Source organism: Typopeltis vanoorti, chromosome 14, assembly GCF_054136105.1.
Source record: "Typopeltis vanoorti isolate ZY-2024b chromosome 14, IOZ_Tvanoo_1.0, whole genome shotgun sequence".
In the NCBI taxonomy this organism is placed as follows: Eukaryota; Metazoa; Arthropoda; class Arachnida; order Uropygi; family Thelyphonidae; genus Typopeltis; species Typopeltis vanoorti.
This window is the reverse complement of record NC_143562.1, coordinates 10912811-10940628: the sequence shown is the minus strand read 5'-3', so window position 1 is coordinate 10940628 and position 27818 is coordinate 10912811. Positions and strand designations below refer to the sequence as shown.

General features: G+C 34.9%; 1 protein-coding gene across 2 annotated transcripts in view; it reads right to left on the bottom strand.

Moving 5' to 3' along the window:
- Nucleotides 1-10784: 10784 nt before the first annotated feature.
- Nucleotides 10785-27818, bottom strand: part of LOC150099208 (uncharacterized) — a 29596-nt gene continuing 12562 nt past the window's right edge. For both annotated transcript variants that reach the window (XM_090404444.1, XM_090404445.1), the window contains exon 2: nt 10785-14454. In XM_090404444.1, the coding sequence (XP_090260570.1) occupies nt 12709-14109 (1401 nt within the window). In that variant the 5' untranslated portion in view covers nt 14110-14454 and the 3' untranslated portion in view covers nt 10785-12708. The remainder of the gene's footprint in view (nt 14455-27818) is intronic.

The window sequence follows — 27818 nt, the reverse complement described above, 5'->3', positions numbered from 1 at the left end:
TTTTTTGACGATGGGCTAAATTACAACAGTTAGCCTCTCAGCACTACAGACTATTGAATTTTATTTTAAATGTTTGTCTTTTATCTTCTGAATTTCTTTACAGCGGATTTCTCAGAAATATCAAACAGACTCCTTTATAGTTCGGGATGGAGAATAAAGGAGAGTTCAACTTGAAGAGAGCTGATTGCTGTATTAATACTGAATAATTTAGCACAAGTAGCGGTCATTTGTTCACGAAGCAAAGCTGGCGTGTCTGTAATGCGAAGAGCTTTAGGAAAGTAATTTCGCTTAAACCTTAACGCACGTAGGTATAATTCCATTGTCCCTACACCTTTTCAAGAAGGCCAATTTCTATATAGGGCATAAACAACATGTTTTCCTTGATAATGCCAGTCTTAAACATTTTGTTTGGTTAAGATATATTGATGACGTATTCTATATTTGACAACATGGCTCAGGCACATTAGACTCTTTCCTTCTTCTCTACCTCTGCACCCCAGATTCCAGTTCGCTACTGGGAAAAAAAACCCAGCTTACTTTTCTGAGATACTTTAATCACACGTTTGCCAATTTTCGTTACAGTGGAACTTGCCTTTATTTCCCAAACTTTCCCTATTCAATGGTTCCGATGCCAAAAAAATCTACAAATTATTTGTTCCTTCCACCTTCTCACATCCCTCTCGACAGAAACACAACAATGATGTCTTTATTATTCCCTTTATCAGGAACATTTCTGAAAAAATAGCCAAAATTTTAAATATCTCTGCACTGCTTTCAAACCTCATTTTTTATATATCCGATTCATACACAAAAGGCTAGAAGATTTATTGTACATTAGTGCCGTGTATGGTCAAGAGGAATAGAACAAAGGAGGAATTTGTTCACATTTTGCTTGAATAGCTGAGGGTTGGAAACTTTGGGGAACACTTTTCCGAAGGACAGAAGTAAATGAGATGAATGAGGAGGCAGTGAAGTTGGTTCGGTATATTTCAAGATGGACTGTGAATGAGTGTTGGTTATCACTGGCTCTTGTTTTAATGCTTTTGGAGGAAAATGGAGGAATAATAGTGGTCAATTCAGCAGAGCACTATTCTGTAGTCTCAAGGCAAAAACTGAACATCCAAGAGACAGGGATTGGAGTGGGTATGCTAGAGAGGGAATTAATTAGCCAGATTGCTATTTTCTGGATAGAAGAGAACAATTTTAGAGAGGATATCGATGCGCCACAGCAAATATGGGAGCAATACTCCATAGCTGGCCATATTTGAGCTTTGTATAGAGTTAGCAGCTGAAAGTGTGAAGTAGTGGCTTGTGCGAAAAAGTACATCAAGTTTTCTGCGGTTGAAGAAGCTATAGTTGAAATGTCGTTGTTCCAGGAAAGATCAGAGGTGCAGGTCAGTCCGAGTATAGGAATCTAATCGAGCTTGGATATCTCAGTATTACTGAAGGTAAAGTGAAGGAATGCGGGCCTTCCTGTGAGAGATAGACAAGTCTGAGTTTTGGTTTCACTGAATACATTATGAAAAATTATGGAGACAACTACCGTGTTAGATGTTGAAAGTTAATTTTTCACTTGGTTAGAGTATAATACAATTAGTTTAATCCTTTATCCAAGTGTGAGCAAACAAAGTTTGCACCTGAAAGTATCTTCAGGACTGGGGTAAGGTGGTACAACACCAGGGCAACTCGTTGCAAAGGTGGAGTAAGCTACCAACACTCCTATCTCAGTATCTCCTATAATGCAAAACACATCTCCTTGCGGATATGTCTAATGTTATGCATTAAAGGGAAGGGCCACTACCCAGACTAGTTTCGACCTTTACTGAGGTCTCTTCAGAAGGAGCCAGGCCCAAGTGGAGACACCAGGCAGAAACATCAGCAGGTCAACTCCACCTATAGGAGTTGCCAAATGGTGTGCTACCCCCATTTAAATAAATTACTCTGGATTTAGAGAAAGATGTTGAAAGTTTATTTTTCACTTGGTTAGAGTATAATAAAATTAGTTTAAACCCTTATCCAAGTGTGAGCAAAAAAAGTTTGTGCCTCAGATGACCTGCTGATGCTTCTGCCTGGTGTCTCCACTTGGGCCTGGATCCCACTGAAGAGACCTCAATAAAGGTCGAAACTAGTCTGGGTAGTGGCCCTTCCCTTTAATGCATAACATTAGACATATCCCCAAGGAGATGTGTTTTGCATTATAGGAGATACTGAGATAGGAGAGTTGGAAGCTTGCTCCACTTTTGCAAGGAGTTGCCCGGTGTTGTACCACTTTACCCCAGTCCTGAAGATACTTTCAGGCGTAAACTTTGTTTGCTCACACTTGGATAAAGGATTAAACTAATTTTATTGTACCGTGTTAGAGCAAAACTTTAGTTTAATATAAATAAACCAAAATGAACACTCGATTTCGACCTTCATATTAAAGTCATCACCTTTAGCACACACGCATATACAGGGTGTTCGGGATAAATTTGACATATTTATAATTAATTATATTTTTCCGTAAGTTACATGTATTAACACACACTTCTCTTCATTTAAAAGTTTGGACCCTTCTTCATTCATATACAAGATGTCAGAAAGGATGGATAGCTGGAACCCACCTGAATCATGGAAGAGAATAACTTGTATCATGATGATTCGTGCCCGCCATCAAAATAAGGATATTACGACTGCTGCCCAATGCTCCCTGAATACAGTAAAAACAATCAGGCATGAACTAGAGACTTGCAACGGTGACTACGAGGATGTAGCAAGAAGAAAGATCCCTAGCAGACGATCTGATTGCGTTCGTACAGCAGAATTCCTCGCAAATCTGCAGGAACAGGTGCTGAAGAACCCTGGCATTGGAATTCGGGCTTTGTTCGTGGAGTTGCTAACTGTAGTCAAGCCCTGGATAACAAGGGTAGCCAATAGTAGGCCGTATGTATGGCAGCAGGATTCGGCCCCTTGCCACACCTCTGGGAAAAGTCAAAAATGGTTGTCTGAAAATTTCTACGACTTCACCTGTCCAAATGTTTGGCCTCCAAACTCCCCAGACCTTAACCCCATGGATTATTTTGTATGGGGCGCAGTTGAAAAAGACACCAATCGCACTTCCAGTAATACAAAAGCCCAGTTAATGGATAAAATTAAAACAGTTTTTGCGGCCCTTCCCAGGGAGACTGTAGCATCAGCTTGTTCGAGGTTCCGAAGCAGAATTGAAGCTGTGATCGATGCTAATGGTGGTTATTTTGAGTAAATCTTGTTGATAGTATTGTAATTAACTCTGCCTGTAATGTTTTTTTGTCAATTCATTAAATTTAATAGATACAAAGAAGATTTTCTTTTTCCTTACGAAACTGTCAAATTTATCCCGAACACCCTGTATATATATGCGTGTGTGCTAAAGGTGATGTGTGCATATATATATACGTATATATATATATATATATATATATATATATATATGTGAGCAAAAAAAGTTTGTGCCTCAGATGACCTGCTGATGCTTCTGCCTGGTGTCTCCACTTGGGCCTGGCTCAATAAAGGTCGAAACTAGTCTGGGTAGTGGCCCTTCCCTTTAATGCATAACATTAGACATATCCCCAAGGAGATGTGTTTTGCATTATAGGAGTTACTGAGATAGGATTGTTGGAAGCTTGCTCCACCTTTGCAACGAGTTGCCCTGGTGTTGTCCCTCACAGCCCTTCGCCTACCTTTAATAATACCCAGATATCTAAACATGATCAGATTTCCCTTTTTGGGAAATCTGAAAACACACACAAAGGTACAAGCTGCACTACAATCTACATGGTTTGCTAAAGTTACTGACCAACCGTTACAACAATTATTGGCCTGAACTCTGGTGAGGGGGAAAAACCCTTTACTACATCAAAGCTAGAGTCCTATTATTATTATCATCTATTATATTTCAAAATTAAATTGGATTGAAGAGGAACATGTTTATATATATATATATATATATATATATATACAGTATATATATATATATATATACATGTGGTGATCAGCTTTCACTCGGTTGTTGTACATTTGAAAAAAATATAGATTTAATGATTATAAAACCGAGAAAACATATAAAGATTTTAATGATAACTACTACTAGTTTCGGCATATAGCAGCCTTCTTCAGGTATTTATAAAGGAATACTAATAAACATTGAATTATCTAAACAAACTGGAAATTACAGGTACAAATTGCCTCACATAATCGATACATAAAAACGTTATATTTTTTCAAGTTGTTCCAACTGGCGTGCCATTGTTTATTGCAATTGTGCGTGCAGGTTCATGTGAACGCCAATATTGAACAACTGTAGCATGGCTATCTGGGATGTTATAACTTAAATTGTTGTTTAAGTGGACCGGGTTCAGCAGGATTTCCCTTGATTCTACAATTTTCCTCTCAAACTCATCATCACAGCAAAAGATATTTTCTGATCTATTCCAGCAAACGGAGTGGCTTTGTTGGTCATCATTAGGATTATTTGAAAAAAGAACTGGAGATGCTACGTTTAAAATTAATAGTCTCTGTTGTGCACTGCCTAGGAGGATCCAGAAGAAATTTCTTAATTGTTTTTTCAGAGTATCCATTTTGTTTTAAAATAAGAGTGGGGTGATTCATTTCTTTTTGTAGTTCATCTTGTTCATTTAAGAGAGAACGTGCTCTGTGTCCTAAGGTAGATATAGTTCCAAGTTTTTGTGGTGAAAAATGATGAGAAAGATTATGCAGATATCTATTGGTATGCGTAGGTTTTCTTTACGTAGAGATTTTTAATCTTTCAGAGCATCGTATAAGCATAACATCCAAGAAAGGTAAGGAGTTATTATTTTCTAGATCAGCAGTAAATTTTATATTAGGATGTTGGATGTGTAGATGACGAAGAAAATCTGTGAGAGATGTGTGCCCGTGATTCCAAATAATGAATATATCATCAACATATCTTTTCTAAACTTTTGGTTTAAATGAGAAGGAAAATATGTCTTTCTTTTCAAAATCTTCAAGGAGGATGTTAGCTAGCACTGGGGACAAAGGCAATCCTTTGTCCCCAGTGCTAGTCCGTATATCTGGTCATAGTGAAGTGCTAGTCCGTATATCCGATCTGGTCATAGTGAAGCCCGTATTAATCCTTTTCAGGATTAATACGGGCTTCACTATGACCAGATCTGTTTTGTGTCCTTATTAGATTATTAGATTTCTTGATAAGAGTATATTTATTCTTGTTTTGTATTCGTGTGGCTTGTGCTTCACTGTTAATGATAAAATCATGTAAGTTAATTATCCATAATTTCTTCAAGTTTTTGAGTTAAAGATCTTTTAGTGCTGAACAAAAAAGCTAAACAACGTTTTGTGTCTGTAATTCTTTCACTGAGGAGATCCATCTTAGCTTTACGATAGATTCTTTTAGCGCGTTCCGTTATCTTTTCTTTAAAAGAGATGAAATTGGGAAAAACTGTATGGAACTTACAACGTTTGAGGAAAACTAACCTTTTTTTGAGGAAAACAGATCTGGTCATAGTGAAGCCCGTATTAATCCTGAAAAGGTAGTAGTGAACAAATCTTCTCATATGTTAACGGATGCAGAAACGGATATTCTTAGCAAAGGTCTCAATTTTATTCCCTCACCAAAATTTATCCCTAAAGAATCTCTCCTTACAAAAATAGAAAAAGCAAGTTCACTCATTCCTAATCATTTGGCGAAACTTCTTCGTATTGAATCGATTTTCATTATAAATAATGCCAAACCTCCAACAGATAATATTTCAGTGGCTGAAAGAAGAGCCCTAAAAAATCTAAAACAGAACAGTAACATTATTATTTTACCTGCAGATAAAGGCAACTCCACGGTCATCCTCAACTCCGAAGATTACCACAACAAAATGCTTCAATTACTTGGAGATAGTTCAATATATTCAATTCTTCAGGAAGATCCTACAAGAGAATTACAAAACCGTACAAACAACTTGTTAAAGACTGCGAGTGAACTTCCTCATAATGTTCGCCTCTCATTACGCTCTCTACATCCTCTTATCCCACGCATCTATGGAGTTCCCAAAATTCATAAAGAAAACTTCCCTCTTCATCCAATTGTGGAAGGAATTGATCCACCTACATATAAACTTTCAAAATATTTAGCAAAGTACCTCAAGTGTTTCTCCAATAAATCTTCATCTTTCATCAAAAACACCACAGATTTTGTTTCTCATATTAAAGATATTCCCATCGATGAAAATGACATTCTAGCTAGTTTTGACATTATATATATCTTTATTTACTAACGTTCCTACGGACGAGGTACTTACATTATTACAGGACAAATTATCCAAAAAAATGTTCACTTTATTAAAGCATTGCATTCATTCTGGTTACTTCAGATATCAGGACTCCATTTACCAACAAAAACAAGGCCTGGCAATGGGCAATCCTTTGTCCTCAGTGCTAGCTAACATCTTCCTTGAAGATTTTGAAAAGAAAGCCATATCTTCCTTCTCATTTAAACCAAAAGTTTAGAAAAGATATGTTGATGATATATTCATTATTTGGAATCACGGGCACACATCTCTCACAGATTTTCTTTGTCATCTAAACATCCAACATCCTAATATAAAAGTTACTGCTGATCTAGAGAATAATAACTCCTTACCTTTCTTGGATGTTATGCTTACACGATGCTCTGAACGATTAAAAATCTCTATGTACAGAAAACCTACGCATACCAATAGATATCTGCATAATCTTTCTCATCATTTTTCACCACAAAAACTTGGAACTATATCTACCTTAGGACACAGAGCACGTTCTCTCTTAAATGAACAAGATGAACTACAAAAAGAAATGAATCACCTCACTCTTATTTTTAAACAAAATGGATACTCTGAAAAAACAATTAGGAAATTTCTTCTGGATCCTCCTAGGCAGTGCACAACAGAGACTATTACTTTTAAAGGTAGCATCTCCATTCCATACATTAGCACAGTCTCCAAAAAAAATAGCTAAAGTCCTTAAAAAAATATAATAACAGGACCTTCTTCACCACACTTCCTAAAATGCGTTCTCGAATCAGCCATCCAAAACCTACTCATCACAACCTTAAGTACCCTGGAGTATATAAATTGTGGTGCCATTGCAATATCCCATACTTTGGACAAACTAACAAATCTATTGAACAATGGATAGAAGAGCATAAGAGAGACATCTCTTACAAAAGATCTCATGCAACTGCGTTATCCAGTCATGTTCTTTTTTCAAATAATCCTAATGATGACCAACAAAGCCACTCCGTTTGCTGGAATAGATCAGAAAATATCTTTTGCTGTGATGAGTTTGAGAGGAAAATTGTAGAATCAAGGGAAAACCTGCTGAACCCGGTCTCAAACAACAATTTAAGTTATAACATCCCAGATAGCCATGCTACAGTTGTTCAATATTGGCGTTCAAGTGAACCTGCAAGCACAATTGCAATAAACAATGGCACGCTAGTTGGAACAACTTGAAAAAATACAACGTTTTTATGTATCGATTATATGAGGCAATTTGTATCTGTAATTTCCAGTTTGTTTAGATAATTCAATGTTTATTAGTATTCCTTTATAAACACCTGAAGAAGGCTGCTATATGCCGAAATTAGTAGTGTTTATCATTAAAATCTTTATATGTTATCTCGGTTTTATAGTCATTAAATATATATATTTTTTCAAATATATATACATATATATATATATATATATACACACACATATATATATAAATTCCAACGAATTGGTATGGAATAGTTTCCAATAAAAGCTGAAAATTGCTTCAAGTCCTAAAGTATGCTGGAAACTAAGTAAGTTGAATATGTGCCATCAAAATTTTTGGAATTTTTATGCCACCATTATTGTTGAGATTAGTTTGGTTAATAAGAATTTCACAGGCTTCTTTAAATTTTCTGTCATGCTAGGTTTTTGTATGATGTAAAGAACAAGTACTTTTCCAATCAATTTGGTGTAGTATTACGAGCATGATCTGAGAGGCCTGCTTCACCAAAATTGTTATATTTAACTTTTGTGTTCCTTTTTACGTATAGGGATTGCACGTCTAGTTTCATCAATATACGGTAAGTTACAGGTGCAGTAGATGCAATACTCCAGGATGTGCCCATGGGAGGAGAGGATCGTTAGAAGAGTTGAATGTTTTTTAATTTTATAGGTGGTTTAAAAGTGGCATTAAGATTATAATGAAGTAGGATTCTTTTGATTTTTTTCTGATAACCCTTTATCAGAAAAAAATCCGTTTTACTGTAATGTATATTCTTTTTTGATAGTTTTATGAAGAACTTTATGTTCTTTGTTCAAGTGGCTAAGGAATGTATTTCGAGTTTATCTGCTGTGCGGCCAGATAACGAAAATATCGTCAATGTATCTATCTAAGCCACACTGTAGGTTTTAGAGTAATGGAATCAAGAGCACTTTGCTCAAAAGCTTCCATATAAAAGTTAGCAATTGGGGGGAAAGTGGTGAGCCCATGGCCATCTTTTTGTAGGTAAAATTATTTTGCCCCACGAAGTAACCGGAACATAGTACGTGGACAAAGAGGGCAGTAATGTCAAATGGAAATTTGTTCTGTAGGAGAATTATGTCACTGATATGGACATTTGTGTAAAGGGCAGAAACGTCAAAACTGACTAATAAATCATCTTTACCAAGAGCGTTACGTTTTTAATTTTGTTTATATAAAGTTTTGTGTGTTCTTTATAAGATTGGATTAGTTTCATTGAAGTTTATCCTTCCCCAATGGGATATAGCTAGATCTGAGTTCAGGTCCTGGGTTGTGGCAGATCTTGAGGATTCTAATACTTGAGCACTACAAGCTTCAGGGCCGCTTTCTACTGACGGTGCAAGCCGTGCATTTGCATGGGGCAACAATTTTTTGGGGGGGCGGCAAAGTTGGTATAAACTATACGAAAAATAATGGAGAAGAGGCAGCCCTGACACGCTTTGTTGAATTAAAGGAAGAGTGGAGTGTACTGTCATCAGCAGCAGCTATGGATAGGATTAGAAGTTTGAGAGAGCAGGTCATTTACATACAAGAGAAAGAGAGTGGGCTAAAGAACAGAACTCTGGAGTATTACAGCACTCGGAGGAGGGAGAATGAAGAGTGTAAATCGTTCACCATATCATGTAGTGAGCAGCCAGTGATAAAGTTGGTGATCCAGTTGCAGAGTAATGCAGTTTGTAAAATTACAATTTCAGCTGTTGAAAAAGATTCATTGGAAAAAAACTGATTCTTTTAGAACAGTTGTGAGCTGCAGGGTAGGGAGATTAGACAGCTGGAGTTTTGGTCTTGAGTTATTTCTGGTAAGCAGTTTTCTTTTTTTTTTTCCTTTTACAGCATTGGCACACTTTTTTGTGAGAAGCAAGGCTTGGTTGGTGACTGAGAATTTGAAGTGGAATTCTTTGCTGAACTGACCACTGTTATATATCTCGACTTCCTCCAAACTCATCAGAACAAGAGCCTCTGCTAGCCACATGCTTTTAGTCCATCTTGAAACTCGCAAAAACCAACTTCTCTTTAATGGAACAGCATTCCCTCCAAAAAAAAGGTATTTTTTCTTTCTCCAAAAAAATTACAACCTCCAGCTGTTCTAACAAAATGCAAACAGATTCCTTCTTTCTTATCCTCTTGCCCACAGATGGCACTAATCTGTTATAGGTCTTGTGACCTTTTGTGCAAGTCAGGTTTAAAATAACAAAAAAAAAGGGGGGAAGGGAACCATTTATGTAGCCCCAGACCTTTAAAAAAAAAAAAAGGTCACTCCACACTAATCTACCATATAAATGCATTTGTCCGTTAACTGTGCATTCTCTGATCAGTTTGCAGGATGTGAAAAGATGCCTTGCTGCCTCTGTAAGAAATTGGCTAACCTACCTTCAGCTGAAAAGCTCTTATAAACAGGACTGAATGTAGATTTATCCAACAAGAGCTTTAAGATTCACTTCTTACACTCCCGTTCTGAGTATTTCTCTGGTAATGCTCGCTTAATGAGTGATGAATAGGATGAAATATTTAACAAGGATTCAAGAAATTAAAAGGATGTGCAAAAGAGACAGAGAAATGCCAAAATAATGGCAGTTAAATGAAACCACTAAATGATCAGAGTACAAGATTTTCTTTAAAGATTCTGAATAAAGATTAACAAGGTTGGTCAACTGGTAGATCCTCTGCTACTAATGGCTCATGCAAAAAGTTAAGCAAGTTTGGGCGTGGTTAGTAGTTGGAAGGAGTTCAATGGTGAGATGCTGTTGGCACACTCTCCCTCAATGAATCTTTGGACTCCCTGGAGGTGTCACATAATAATATCGAGTATTCAATAAATAATAATAAAAGCATTTTTTATTTTGTTTTCAATTCATAATTTTATACAATGCTGGTCATTAGTTGAAAATAAATTTCAGAAAAGAAAAATTACCCATTATGTCTTCCCAGTTATGAAAAATAACTATAACCCAATATTTAATTTTATTTTTGAAATTAATGTAACAAAAACACAGCTGTTCAAATGAAAATCCCCATTCAAGTTTTGATTTGCTGATCTGTGTAATAATTAATTAATAATAAATTAATGTGTAATTTACTCTTACCTAAAATAATAACATGATTAGTGTATATATGTATGTATGTGTGTATGTTTTTTTTTTTTTTTTTTTTTTGTAGTGAGTGATGTACAGAAGGTCAAGGTCTGTTTCAAACCTTTTCAAGAAAAAGGTTTCCAAAAGATATCAGAATAATAAATAAGCATTAAATTTTTTTATACAGGATTTATTTTCACATATTGCAAACATAACATTTGGAATCTGGACTGGGTATGTAATAAAAAGTTTTGTCTTTAAAACTGCAGACAATTTTGTTTCAAATGAGTGTACTGGTTGGTCCCAATAATTGCTTATTTCTTATGCTATTCCACTGTAACAACTATCTAGACCAAAATCTTTCTAGGATCCCAGCCTTATTACAAGTAATCATCATAATGAATAACAGCAGCATTTCTCAACCTTTCACTCTTTCAACAAATCAACCTTCTCTATAACGTACCTTAATTTGGAAACATGGCAGGCTCATACAGTTTGTAGATGCAAAGTGCAAGCATTTAAAATTTCTATATGGTTCAAATTATTCTACACTACTACATCCTGTTTTTTTTTTTTTTAAATTTTAAGTAACACTTCAAGTTAAATATTTACAATAAAAATAATGATTATAAATAATTTTTCTGACAGTAATGACAATATTAAGATAAGGAGAAAAAAAATTTATACTGAGTAGAATCTACTCAAATCACATATCCCTTATATGCAACTCACAAATTTCTGGTTGAGAAACACTGCTTCAGAGAGTTAGTTGTCTTTACGATAAACAGTACAGATCCACACTGTTAATAACATTTTTCAGAATGCTTAAATCTACTACTGAAAAATAATAATAAATAACAAAAACAGTGAAAAAAATTGCATGATTATAAATTATTATAATACAGTCAAAAAAACGTATTATTTTCAGTGTTTTAGTTGTTTTTATTGAAATAATACTCTTCAGGCAATGTACTTCAAGTGCTTTCAAGCTATATATCGAGTTCAGTAGAATTTTTCCTTAATTTTTTATAAAAGCATAACCATGTTCACTTCTAATGATTGCATAATTGTTATATATATATATATTTGAAATCTTGTGCATCTATATAACTTCAAAGATGGAAATTTTGATAATGTACAGTATGTTCAAGTTAACTTTATATTAAAATGTCTAAAAATATCTAGTTCAAATTTATCACTGGTTAAACTGCAGTATATTTCTCATGAGAATATCCAAGAAGGAAAATGATATAAATTACCAACATCTTAAAATGATGTTCTTGTAATTTCCATATGTAAAGTTTTTTGCTCACTCACCGATCATAATTTGCAACACAATAAACAAATGAAGTGAAAATGCAATCTTACATTTGAGAAATCTCATCTAATTATTAATCTCTCAGTATCTTAAATCTATTTAACCTATAATGTTTCACATAATTCTGAATGTCTTCTTAAACACACAGAAATTTAAATTAGAAAAACAAAAATTTCAGAAGAATACTCTCAATCAGAAATGCTTCCAATTTGGCATGCATTAAGGGTAACTAAATATAACTCAATCCTTGTGATGGTTAACAAAGACAATGCAAATGCTCAACTTAAAAAAAGATATGCTATATGATATACAGAATTTAAAAGTTGTAGAATATGGTCAGCTGTTTTCAAAAGAACAGCTACTACACATACAACCCAACCTGAGTTATAGTAAAACATTTACTCAATAATGTGAGCCAATGTACACAATTTAAATATACATATTATCAAACTAACTTATGTCAGGACCTAGAATAGAAAAATCTCATCTAATTTTACAAAAATTCTCTGTAAACAGTAACTCTTGCTAATGTAAACTTGTAAGGAACTGCAGGAACATTTTGTCATGCATTTAATCTGTAATACTGAATTTCTTTCAAACAGCATGCACCTGTGGAAAGCTTTGGTTGGGACTGTTTGGCAGTTTGTCATAGTGAGCAAGCTTATACAAAGCTGTCTGCTATAGTGAGAGATGAACAGAAAAAAAAAAAAAAAGAAATATAACTTACCATAATTTTAACATGTCGTAGGCTTCTTATGGTAACAGCTTTTTTTTTTTTTTTTAAGATTTAAGATAATCGTTAAGATAATGACGATTTACTACAAGCATTACAGGCATAGGATTCTCATTACTATGAACCGTTGAGTGGTTACTAAGATTTGAAACTTGTGAAAATGAGAAATAACAGGTTTCGCAATTACAAGAATTCTCACTAAAGTGAGTTGTTGCTTTATGCCTTATAAGATGAGCAGGATGCGCAAATAATAAACCACAAGTTTCACAGGTAAAAGTTTCCCTATTTGTATGGTTGTAAATTTCAACATCAGATTGTGAAGATGATTCCTCACAAATTTCCTGGATAAATGGTTTTTCTTTTGTATGAAGTGCTGCGTGCATTTTGAGATAACCAGACTTTGAAAACGATTTGCCACAAGTTTCACAAGTAAAAGGTTTTTCATTAATGCAAGTTCTTATGTGTGTTCTAAATTTACTAGAGACTGAAAATGATTTGCTACAGGTTTTGGAAGGCAAATGTTTCTCATCAGCATCAAGTCTTTTATGTCTTTTAAGACTGCTAGAGTCTGAAAATGATTTACCACAGGTTTCACAAGTAAAGGGTTTCTCACCAGTGTGAATTCTTGTATGAATTTTAAGATTATCACTTCTCGAAAATAATTTACCACAAGTTTCACAAGGAAAAGGCTTCTCCTTAGTATGAACTCTTGTGTGTCGTTTAACATCCCTAGAGCTCGAAAATGATTTACCACAAATTTTACAGGTGTATGGTTGTTCTTTAGTGTGAACTCTTATGTGTACTTTAAGTTTATCAGAGGCTGAAAATGATTCACCACAAGTTAAACAAGCATAAGGCTTCTCATTAGTATGAATTCTTTTATGAATTTTAAGATTATCATTTCTTGAAAATGATTTACCACAAGTTTCACAAGTAAAAGGTTTTTCTTTGGTATGAATTCTTGTATGTCTTTTAAGATCACTAGGACATGAAAATGATTTACCACAAATTTCACAGGTGAAAGATTTTTCATTAATAACTGCAGTGTTTCTTTTAAGAATACAAGAAAATGGAAAAGATTTGCCCCATGCATAGGGTTTCTTATCAGTGTGAATTCTTGAGTGAATTTTAAGCCTATAGGCTTGAGAAAACAACTTACCACACATTTCACAGGTATATGGCTTCTCATTTTTGTGGCTTACTTTGTGAAGCTTAAGATGATAAGCTCGCCTAAATGATTTGTTGCAAGTTACACATACAAAAAGTTTTTCAGGTGATTTAATTGATTGATTCTTTCTGAGCACATATGAGTTTAAAACTGATTTATCATATGTTCCAGAGCTGGAAGGTTTCTCATTACTGTGGTTTTCCATATGCATTTTAAAATCATCAAGCTGTGAAAATGACTGCCCACAAGATTCACAAACAAAATGTTCAGAGGGAAGCATTTTGAGTATACTAATAGAAGAGATCTATGAAATGAAATTAATACAAAATTAACATTTAAGATATTTTCCAATAATATGAAGTAACATGCTATCCTTTACAAAACTCCATACATCCATGAAAACATTCCACAATTTCACACAAATTTTAGCTGTTAATTATTATAGTACCTCATAATTATTTCAGATTCCAAGATATTTTATATCTCTCATTAAAAACAGTATAATTTTTCTTTTGGACACCAAATATTATAAACTTATTAGTTTACAGTAAATGTTCTATAGTGAAAACTGAACAATCATAGAGCTGAATGATGAATACCATTTTCTTGTTCAAAGAAGTATTACCTGCAAAAGAAATTAACAAAATTAGACATGTCCTCTCACAACACCAACATTATTATATAAACAGGTTTGTTGATTTACTAAGAGTATATTAAATGAAAGATGCCAAAAAAATTATATTCTTGGTTTATCCATTAGTGTAAGCAAACAAAGTTTGTACTTGAAGTATTTCCATGACTAAGCTACTTGTATGTAGACACTAATGACTTCACATTAATTGCCTTAGTATCCCATAATGCAGTGCATTATGGGAAAGACCACTACCCAGACTGGTTTTGACCTTCCTTGAGGTCTCATCAGTGGGAGCCAACCCAAAAGTGATACCAAGGTTGAAGCAATCCAAAATTTGTCTAGTTTCCACATACAAGTGGTGAAAAGATGTATCACCATATTATTAAAATACTCTGGATCAGAGCTAGTTGTTGAAAATTTTTCAGTTGGAAATATATTAAATTAAATGAAAGATTGGTTGGTTGGTTGGTTGGTTTATAGTTTATTTGTCACAAAAACTACAAAGGTCATACTGTGCCATACTAAAGGTTACAACATTAGCATTTACAGAAAATTGGAAACAATATGTCTGTACAAGAATCTAGTTTCACAAAGCAGCATCTCTAGGTAAACAGAACTGCTGCAGAGGGCACAGCAACACACAAAGTCAGAGGTTATTACATGAGTGCAAATAAGTCCCATTCTTAATTCAGGATCTGGGTGATGAGTGCATTTTCGACAGAAGTGTACACAGACACTTTTTTCTGTTGAAAACCTAAACACGTTATTAAGAGCTCACAGAGAGACATGATCAATTGCTTGCTGAAGTTGTTTTTCAATTACCCTCATGTCACATGAGTAACAGTAAATTGTGAAGTCATCAACATATAGGGCATTATCTACAGTGGGAGGAAGCTGTTCGATGATTGAGTTGATTTTAATAGCAAAAAGGGTTACACTTAAGACAGAGCCTTGTGGAACACCTTGTTCTTGAAGATATGGTTGAGATAGCATACTTTCCACTCTGACTTGGAAAGTTTGCCTGGACAGAAAGTTTTAATAAATATAGGGAGGTGTCCTTTGAAACCTAGTTTATAGAAGTCTTTTAATATGCCATATCTCCAGGTTGTGTCATCAGCTTTTTTCATGTCAAAAAAAACTGAGACAAGATGTTCTCACTTCAGAAATGCATCTCTTATACAAGTTTCTAACCGAACTAAATGGTCTAAAGTTGATCGATGTTTATGGAAAACCACATTGTGTATTGGAAAGAAGACTGTTGCTTTCTAAATACCAGAGAAGTCTGGCATTAACCATTTTATCTAGTATCTTAGAAAGACAGCTGGTCAGGGCAATGAGTTGATAATTATTTGCTTGTGTTGGATCTTTTCCTGGTTTTGGGATAGCAATGACAATTGACTTATGCCAAGAATTTGGAAACTCTTCCTCTGCAAGTATTCTATTGTATAATAAGAGAAGAAGATCCATAGAAGATGATGGTAGATGTTTTATCATTTCATAATGGATGTCATCAGATCCTACTGCACTAGGGTGAGATTGTAGGAGAGCTCTTTTTAGTTCCTCCTTGATAAATGGCTGAAGAATGTTGGTAGAAAACTTAAGCCTTTGTTTCTCTTGCTGTTCTTTCAGTATTAAAAATTCCAGAGAATATGAAGCTGTTGCTGAGATTTTAGCAAACGTTTCTCCCAAAGTATCTGCAATAACTTTGGGATCAGCAAGAACACTTCCATTATAATCTAAGGTGGACAAACAATGTGTACTATATCTGCCTTTCATTTTCCGGATTTTATTCCACACAATTTTTGGACTGGTCATTTGATTAATTGATGTAGTAAATTGGATCCATGATTGTTTTTGGCTCTGACATCTTACAAAACGTGCTTTGGCTCGAGCACGCTTGAAAGTTATTAAATTTGATGTGGTGGGGTATCTATGAAATATGCTCCATGCTCTGTGTTGATCTTTTTTGGCTGCCTGACACTCTGGTTTCCACCAAGGCTTTGGATAGACTGGAAATCGAGATGATGTTTTTGGGATGGAGATTGTTGCTGCCTGGACAATGCATTCTGTTATATATTTTACAGCTTCATTGATAGGTGTTTGACTGATGGCATCAGCATTAAATTTTGCAAGATGAGAGAAAGTGTTCCAGTCAGCCTGGTCCATTTTCCATATAGGTATCCATGTAGGTGAACATGGTTCCTGTGAAGACATTGTACAAAGAACAGGAAAGTGATCACTTCCATATATGTTCTCTTCAATGTCCCACATGAGCAGTGGAAGAATGGAAGGGGAACAGATTGTAAGATCAATTGCAGAATATGAGCAGGTAGGCATATGGAAGAAAGTATTGAGTTTATTATTTAGAAGGAAAAGGTTATTATCATCAAGAATTTTTTCAATGATTCGACCTCATCTATTAGTGTTGGTACTACCTCGCAGAGTATTGTGACCGCTAAAGTCACTCATCAAAAGTATATTAAAACTAGGATCCCCCCATTCCAGATGTCCACGGGTCGCACTGCATGGCAAACACGCCATTGGATCCCAGTGATAGTGGTCTGGAAAAAGGATAGTGAAAAAGATTCGGGAGAAGTGGAGCAAAGAATACAAGAAGAAAAGCAAAGAAAAAGAGGCAGAATGAAAAGGGTCAGTACCATCACTGGAAGGTCACCCTCCACCACGAACAGGTGCCCCACATGGAGGGGTTAAATGAAAGATACCAATAATTTATATTCATTAGCCTCTGTATACAAGTAGCTTAGTCAAAGATACTTCACATGCAAAGTTTGGTTGCTTACACTTGGATAAAGGATAACCCAAGCAAGTAATTTCTTCGCATCTTTAATTTAATATGTAACCAAATAAAAAAACTTTCAACAATGACAGTACATTACTTTGAGAGAAGAATGACTAAACTATATCAGAAACCACTCCATAGACCATATAAAAAACCTGGGAATTTACATAATCCACCGTTCATGTAGCATATGCTATGTGGGATGAACAGGATTGTCTGGAGAGGTCTGTATGTCAAAACACACTGATGTAGCAAAGAGAAAAATTCAGTACAACTTATCATACAACCAATGAAGGACATCTGTACTATGGCACAAAAACAGAAATACAGTATACAGAAAACAACTGCTTTGTCAGAAACTCCAAGGAAGCTTTAGCAATGCTACACATGCCTACTCATTGTAATAAATACCACTCTACATCAATTCATCAAAAATTTTGTACATATAAGAACTTGGATGTGATATATACCATGCTAAATGAAATAATTCCTGTCAAGTTACATGTACAATAATTCACCCACTGTTAAACCATTTTCAAATACTGATATCTAAAACAACTTAACTGGTATTTAACAAACACTCTCCAGAAAAAGTGCACAAAAAAAGACTGATAAAACTAGAAGTAAGACATCCCCATGGGCAAGGTGCATTGTGCCACGTAATGAGTCACATGTTTCTAACTGGTATAAATTGGAGGAATATGATGCTCAACATGTCAGTGCAACTGTCTTCTGGGTGACGTGGCTGCCATGTTGGGCTTATCTGTTTGGAAAAGTGTTGACAAATTGGGCCATCTCAAGTCATCGACCAGTGATACCATACTGAGATGGAAGTGTCAGGGATTCAACTCTAGAGGTTGTAGAGCCCTGATGCAATTTTAAGTTGAGTGCCCCTTACTTTTTTTTTTACATGTAATTAAAATATTTTTATGTAAAATTGTGTACTTTGAAGAATACACATATTAACCTCCCAACTGGCCAGTATGTTTATATACAGCAGGCAAAATCTAATACAATGCATGCTATCTGCTGAAAGAACATGGATAGGTGCAATTTGACCATCATATCCATTCGAATTAAAACTTAACCAGATTATCTTGCGATCATAGCTGCGTCTCAGTTGCCTATAACAAGAAACACAGTTCCTTGTTCTATGCTGGGTAACTGGACTTTTAATCTTGGATAGACCAAAAATATAAAAATTATATTTATTTTTGCTTTCTTCTTTTATTGTACAATTTTTTAATGCAGAACAAAATAAGAGGTCATTGCATACTTTATTCATTAAATGTAGAAAGTATTTTTACCTTGGGTATAAATATGTTAAAGATACCAAGCAATTTTAAACCTGGTTTTACTCCATTTCCCAAGTAAGCAAACAGACTAAAAGTCAAGTTTGCGCCTGCAATTGATGCAAGTCTAAATGATCCCACAGGTAGTGCAGGACCAGGGCAACTCGTGGCAAAGGTGGAACAATCTCCGATCACTAATCTTAATATTTACCTTTGTTCCACCTTTGCCACGAGTTGCCCTGGTCCTGCACTACCTGTGGGATCATTTAGACTTGCATCAATTGCAGGCGCAAACTTGACTTTTAGTCTGTGGGAAATGGAGTAAAACCAGGTTTAAAATTGCTTGGTATCTTTAACATATTTATTCATTAAAAATTGCATTACCTTGGAGAACCAATGTTATTTTGAATTTTTTTGTGCTAATTTTGTCTGATCGCTTAGTCAACACTATCATCATCATCATCAAATTCCTGCCATGTACCCTCAAGGGGTGTACAGGATATGATAGTACTACATGAAAAAAATTACATCATTATTAATTTCCTATCTACAATTTTCCTCCAAATAGGTCTGTTACTTGTCAAGACTCCAACATTATCAGATCTTATATTTCTATCGTCTAAAGCACTTTGTATCGTATCAATCCACCTATATCTTGGCCTTCCTCTGGGTCATTTTGCTGCCAACCTGGCAGAGAACACTTGTTTTGCTAATCTTTCCTCACCCATTCTATTTAAGTGACCATACCACCTGAGATTAGCTCTGCTAACGCATTCCTGGATGCTGACAATGTCAAGTTCTTTCCTAATATCCTCGTTTTTAATATGATATTGCCATTGATGCCATCTGTTCATGCCTATAATCTTTCTCAGGACTCTCATATCTGTGGTCTCTAGTCTTTGGTCAAGTGTTTTACTTCTGACCCAGCTCTCGGATCCATAAGTTAAAACTGGTTTGAACACTGTCTTGTATACAGCTAATTTAGTGTTCCGACTAATTTCTTTCTTATTCCATATGAATTTATTCAATTGACTTCCCACCATACCAGCTTTGCTGATTCTGTTGTCTATTTCTATATTTAATTTACCATCTTCTGTAAAAATCGTGCCTAAGTAGCTGAAAAGTTTTACTTGTTCCACAGGTTCTCCATTCACAACACAGTTGACATTTTCAATGATTCTGCCTATTTTCATTGTCTTTGTCTTTTTATTGCTGACCTTCATACCATATCTATTACAACAGCTATTCAATTTAGTCAGAGAATCTTGCAGACTTGTAGCAGATTTATTTAGAAGTATAACATCATCCGCATAAAGCAAAGAACTGACATTAACATCTCCAATTTTGATATCAGGTGTAATACCACTTTCCTTCATAATGTGATCCATATAGATAATGAATAACAGAGGGGATAATGTACATCCTTGTCTCACACCAGATTTAACATTAAACCATCTTCCTGTACTTCCTTCAATTCTGACTGCTGACTTACAACTCAAATAAAGACTAAGTATTGCTTGGTATAATGCCCCATTCACACCATATAACTGCAGCGTATTGAATAGCTTCTCTCTTGGCACCTTGTCATATGCCTTTTCCAGATCGACAAAACTTAAATACAGATCTTTGTTATATTCCCATGCTTTCTAGACTATTTGTCGTAAAGTGAAGATCTGATCCTGACAGCCTCTGTTTGGCCTGAATCCAGCTTGTTCTTCACCAAGCTTTTCTTCCACAATTCTTCTCAACCGTTTCTCAAGTATACTTGCATAGATCTTGCCAGGAACACTCAGTAGGGAAATACCTCTGTAATTCTCACATGCAGTTTTATTTCCCTTTTTATATATGGGTACTATGAGAGCTCTACTCCAATCATCGGGAATTCGTCCCTCTGTCCAGGCTTTCTGAACTATGCAGTGCAGCCACTGTAATACTCTTATACCACCATACTTCAGCATTTCTGGTCGAATATCATCTACTCCTGCTGCCTTTCCACATTTCAAGCCTTTGATGGCTTTTTCTACTTCAAGTATGGATATGTATTCCTGACTGCATGCCTGGTCAGTGTTTTTTACCACTGTGCTGTCATCACTGCTTGTTTCATTTAGCAGTTTTTCAAAGTAATTACTCCATACTTCAAGGATATCTTTTTCTCCCGTTTTCATGTCACCTTTATCATCTCTAATTCCTTTTACAGCACTCTTTCCTCCATTCTTAAGTTTCTTCAACAACCTCCAGAATATTTTGCCACCTTCTTGATATTTATTTTCTATATTCTTGCCAAAGTCCTCCCATGACTTGTTTAGCTAGTTTGTTTTACACAGTGTTTAGCATTCTTGCATTTGTCTCTATATTCTCTAAGAGCAAAAGCTGACTTATTTGTCAGGAACTTTTGGTATGCTTTCTTCTTTTCCTTCACTGCCTCTTTAACTTCCTGTGTCCACCAGGGAGTTCTGATTTTAGACCTACCAGTCTGGATCTTGGGTGGTTGGGTGCCGTAGGCGTCAGGGGGGCAAAGCCCTCCTTTTGAAGGCTCGACACTTAGGGTAGACCCTGACTGTCGAGTCTTCAAAATTCGAGTCATCAGAATTCAAGGAGAAACAACCTACCAGTCTTGAACACAGGGGGGGAATAGGCCCCCTATTGTGTGTGTGTGTGTGTGTGTGTGTGTATAAACGTGGCTGTCGACGTTCCAGATTTTTTTTTGTTTTGTTGAAAATTAAATTTTGAGTAATACTTCACAGATTGTTCAAAGGGGCTTTGATGACTTTATTTTATAGATAATAATATGCAAATCTTTAATCATATCAAATGTGAAGTGTAGATACTGTGAAAAGTATAAAATACGAAATTAGATGTTTATAATTCAGTTACTATGAGCGGTCATGGTAGCAGCGAGGGAGAGGGGGAGTTAAAATACTTCAAAACATAAATTTTAATCAATTACATATAGAACATGTTTCAGATAATTTCATCATATATATATATGTTATGTGCAAATTATGAAATTGTACAATCCATGAACTGTATAACACTTGTACAGTTCATAGAATGTGTAGAATTTTACACAATTCATGAAATGAGCATTACGTTTTCTGCTCATTTCACGAATTCGGAGCATCGTAACAGTAGCAGCGCATGATGTGCGGAAACTCATGATAAACTGGTGAAGAGCATTTCTTATTGGTTGTTTCTACAAGTTGCTGTGTTTTAAGAATTTTTTTTGTAATACTATTAGTCAAGTGTTACAGTAAATTCCAGAAAAAAATGAAAATTGATTTATTGGGGCAAATGTAACTGTAAAAAATCATAACAATGAAGAATACATTGAATTATATGAAGAATCTATTACAAATAACAATGAAACAGCGCAAGAAAATCATGAATACAATTTGATAGACGAATCCAGAAAATTGAATGGAGGAATTCTTGATGATTCATTAGGAGGCAATCAGAGTCCAATTTTTCAGATACTGACAATGATGACCTCCATCCAGTGGTCAAACTGAGGATCATTGCAAGTCAGAAAACGAAGCATGTCACTACTGAAATGGTGTAAAGAACAAACAAAAAATTAAAAGAAGTGGATATTGGAGATTGTGTAAATGTGTTTGTACTATCTTTTGATTGTGGTCGAGGAGATCTGACAAACTTGACTGTAGAAGTTCTTGACAGGAAGGAAGGGAAATACAGATTTGGTATCAAAGATGGAGTTATTGAAAACTGGCTTGAGAGAAATTGTTTTGAAAAGGTTGATTTTCAGGAATTATCTATAAATGAAATGCCAACTATAGACCTCAACATCAGAGCTCCAGTTCGCCAACTTTCTGTTGGTAATGGACAAAGATTCAAAATATGCTCTTGTAAAACATGTTGCACAAATAAGAAATGTAACTGTTTTAAAAATCAAGTTCTTTGTAACTCTTAATGCCATCTAAACAAATCTTGTGAAAATCCTTAATTATTGAAATCCTTAATTATTGTTTACTTGTTAGTTGCAATGAAAGAAGTTTGGTAATAATATTTTTCTTGTGTTTTGTCAAAGTACATAACTATTTTTATGTAATAAAAGTTTTTGAATTAAAACTTTTAATACATAAAACTTGAAGAGTAAGGCTAACAGCATTACTCTTCACTCGTTTATCACCTATTTATATGCTGTAACTATGCACCCAATTCATGAAATGTGCAGAAAACGTAATGCTCATTTCATGAATTGTGCAAAATTCTACACATTTCATGAACTGTACAAGCGCATTATACAGTTCATGGAATGAGCAAAAATGTTGCGCATTCCGTGAATTGTGCGATTTCATAATCTGTGTGTAACATATATATATATATATATATATATATATATTTATTTATTTATTTATGTTGCTTCCACTCAGGAAAGGTTATTTTAAAATGGTAAAGAAACAGCATTATTATTATTAAAATGAACACTCTACAAAACAATAATTTGTTTTTCAACTGGGAATTCATTTGAAATATTACTGAATATAATTTTGCAATATTTTACAATTAGCCCTGAAATAAGAATATAATGCAATTTAACGACTTGTTCATAAAAGCAGAAAGAGTTGTTCTCAAACATCAGCAGTATATCTAAATCTGTAAGCATAAGCATTCTATGCCTCGTAGTAGTGCAAGGTAAAATAAAAAGGAATGTTCAAACTTTATTTCTTGCAATAAATTTTGCTTGATGGCATTTTTTTTTTTTCAGAATATTTTAAAACAATTGTTTAACAAAAGAGCAGAAATTAGCACGAAAATAATTTCCACTATTTTCTGTAACACATCTTCTAAAATGAATATATATGTGCATGTGAAGAAGTGGTCTTTCTTTCTCAATAGCACTGAGAGTAATATGCTTTTACCCTTTACCTCCAGCTGAGAAGATTATTGTCTAGTTATTTCTAAGAAAAGTTATTTCCAGCAGCAGTAAAAGTAGTCATATTTGGAATTTTTTAAGGGAATAAAAAATAATAATAACACTACTGAACTTTTCTGTTGCACACATGTAAACAGTTTTTATATTTTGAAAATACAGAATAAAATTTCTAAAACTTGGACTAATGCCAACCTAGACAGCTGAACAAGTGATTGCAGATTGCAAATAAATAGTCCAGAATTAGAGGTATCTGCTTCAGGATACAACAATATTATTGGCTTACTTCTTTTATCAAATGGCAAAATGAAGTACAGTAAAACCTCGATATAACGGACTAATTTGGGCAAAGAGGTGTCTGTTAAATCCAAGTGTCCATTATATAATAAAGTAGATTTTCCGAATGCGTATGTTAAAAAATTGACAAATTAGCTAATTTACATGTTTTTTACTTATGTAGAAACTTTTATGTAATTAAAATTAAGTACTGTATCTATGAAAAGTTTAATTTCAAAGAAAGGTTTTCTATATGTATTATTGCTTATAACCTCACTGTAGTTTTGAGACTCTAAAAAACAAGTCTGCGATCTATATAGAAATAAATAAACAAACAAAAATAGGTCTATAAAATGCATATGTACATAAACCATTCACCGCGAGTAAACAAATGCCCACTACTGGGTGTGGCTTATCGCATGTTGGAACATCGGCCAGCACGCATTAAAACTGCCACAGAAAGCCATACCAAGCGACAAAAGAACCAATTACAGCACGATTGGTGTGATCACGTGCTAATCATTCACCGAACATGTTTTATGAGCAGTGACTCATTTATGTCTGCTAAATTACTACAGTGTTTTCCAACATATGATGACCTATTTGCCAAAATTTGTTAAAAATAACAGGAAATGAAAATAGTTTGTACGTGTGATGCTAGAACATTCTACATGCTCACAGCTATCCCATACATTGGGAAAGAGAATCACAGACCAAATCCATTGCCGCTCCCTATGTACCACATAAAAGTTCTATCTAAAGCAGTCCATGGAACAAAGCAAAATATAACCATGGATAACTGGTTTACTTCTATTTCTCTAGCAGAAATGATGCTCAAAGATTATGGACTTACTATAGTAGGTACACTTAGGAAGAACAAACCAGAAATTCCTACTTCACTTCAGCCTAATAAGAAGAAAAAAGTGCTGTCTTCACAGTACACTTTTGACCGAGAAAAGACATTAGTATCATTTTGTTCAAAGAAGGGAAAGTCTGTGCTCATGCTATCAACAATGCACAGTGACAAGAAAGTTGATGATGTCTCTAAGAAACCAGAAGTCATACTTTTTTATAACAACACAAAAGGTGGTGTTGACAGTTGACCAGATGGCTCACAACTACACAACAAGCTGCAAAACAAGAAGATGGCCTCTGTGCTATTTTTATGGGATGCTGGATCAAGCAGGAATTAACTCGCAGATAATTCTCCGGTCAGCAACTAAGAAAAAGATGATTAGGTCCCAATACTTGAAAAACTTGGACTTGAATCTTGCGACACCACACATGAAAAGGAGACTGGCTCAGCCACTGTCTAGAGAACTTATGAATATCATACAGAAAGTTCTGAACATCCAAGGCGATGAAGACACAAATGCTTGTTCTGCTGAGGCATCTTCAGAACCAAAAGTGAAGAAGCAAGCCAGATGTCAGATCTGTCCACGAGCCAAGGATCGGAAAACCAAAGTCCGTTGTTCAGTATGTGACATTTTTGTGTGTGCGGATCACAGGAAAGACATTTATGATGAATGTGCTAGAAAGAATTAATGTTCTGCATGGTTTACAAACTGATTCTGATACATTTTAATCTTTTTTAAACTTTATTAGATTTATCAACTACAAATCATTCACATGGTAGAAAAATGTTTTATTTTTGCCATGTGAATGATTTGTAGTCGATAAATAAATTATTTCAGTTAAATAAATATCAGTAAAAATTTAAAATTACATAATATTGTATTGTATTTTCTCTTCCTTTTTCTCCTTTCAAAATATCGTGGTAGGTAAAATCTGTTAATAGCTTGGACTATTTAAACACAATAACATTTTCAATTACCTATAGTGGAGGGAGGAGGGAAAGAAATGTCTAGGGGTGATAACATACCCCAAATGAGCAGTGATAATGATGTCCAAAAAAAGGGTGAATAGTCCTGGGTTAAATGCATAATTTTTCTTTCATTTGTAAAGTCTTAGGTTAAATTTTGAATCTACTTACCTCAATGTCAATTAACTACACATTCACTGTGTGTTGAGCAATCAACAGTTCGATGATTTCCAAACAATACCCTAATATCATTTCGTAATAGAGGTTAAGCCAGCCCTGGACCCACTGAATGTTGACTGGCTGAATGCAGAGTTCCCACCATCGACTGGAACATGAATCTGCACAAAAATATTCAGAACTGAGACTAACAGCATGGGTTACCATGGTATGACTGCAATATACAAGCACCACATTATTCAAACCAACATGCAGCTCGTCTTCAGTGGTGCAAAGAACATGTACAGTGGAAACGTGCAAAGCTGTGTTATGGAGCTACTAATCATAGGGTGTGGCAGATGCCCAGTGAATGTCTCATGGTAGAGTGTGTAACTCCAATTATGAAATTCAGAAGTGGCAATGTGATGGTATGGTTTCCTTTCTTTTAGGCTTACATGGTGATCAGAATATATTTTGGAAAATTATGGAGACAACTACAGTGTTTGAGTAAAACTTTAGTTTAATATAAACCAAAATCAACACTCGACGTTTCAATCTTTATATCAAGATCATCTTCTGGAGCATATACACTATATACAGAGAAACAAGCTGCACTACAATCTACATGGTTTGCTAAAGTTACTGAAAAACAGTTACAACAATTATTGGCATGACCTCTGGTGGAAAAAAAAAGAAAACACTTGGCTACATCAATGCTAGAGTCCAATTATTATCATCATCATCTATTGGTTACAAGATGACATTGGGCTGGAGAGCAACACGTTTATATATATATATATTAAAAACATGATTATATAAGCATATAAATTTCAACCAATTGGTATGGAATGGTTTTGAATGCTAGCTGAAGGTTGCTTAAGGTCCTAAAGTATGCTGGGTACTAAGTATTAAGTAGGCTGAATATGTGCCATCCAGATTCATGGATTCATGCCACCATTATTGTTGATATTAGGGTGGTTAATCAGAATTTTGCAGGCTGCTTTAAACTTTCTTTCATACCAGGTTTTTGTATGGTGTAGAGAGCAGGTACTTTTCCAATCAATTTGGTGTAAGATGTTGAGAGCGTGGTCTGAGAGGCCTGCTTCACCAAAATTGTTATATTTAATGTGCCTTTGTGTTCTTTTTTCCTTATAGGGATTTGTACGTCCAGTGTCACCAATATAAGGTAAGTTACAGGTGCAGTAGATGCAGTAAACTCCAGGATGTACCAATGGGGATAGAGGATTCTTAGAGGAGTTGAATATGTTTTTAATTTTGTAGATGGTTTACAGGTGGCATTGAGATTATAATGGTATAGGATTCTAAAACCTACAGTGTGGCTTAGATACACTGACGATGTTTTCGTTATCTGGCCACACGGGTGACAAACATTGCACATTCCTTAGCCACAAGAACAAACAACATGAAAACATACAATTTACTATCAAAATTGAAAATCAGTACTCACTATCGTTCCTGGATACACTGGTCATACGTCTTCCTTCAGGCAATCTATCCTTCATGGTCTACTGCAAAACGACACATACTGACCAATACATACATCATAAATCATACCACCACCAATCACAAAAATATGGAGTCATTAACACCCTTAAAAACAGAGCTACAACAATTTGCTCTAATCTGCAAGCTCTTAAACAAGAATTAAAAATTATTAGCAACACATTTATAAATAATGGCTACAACAAAAATACTATTAATAAAATCCTTCATAAAACTTCATCAAAAAAGAATTCAGATTACAGTAAAACCATAGCCACCCCCTTTAATGTATGGGATGGCTATGGTTTTACTGTCAAAATTGGTCTGAGAGAGTTATCAGAAAAAATCAACAGAATCCTACACCATTATAATCTCAATGCCACCTTTAAACCACCTACAAAATTAAAAAACATTCAATTCCTCTAAGGATCCTCTCCTCCCATTGGCACATCCTGGAGTTTACTGCATCTACTGCACCTGTAACTTAACTTATACTGGTGAAACTGGACGCACAATCCCTATAAGGAAAAAAGAATACAAAAGACATTAAATATAACAATTTTGGTGAAGTAGGCCTCTCAGACCACGCTCTCAACATCTTACACCAAATTGATT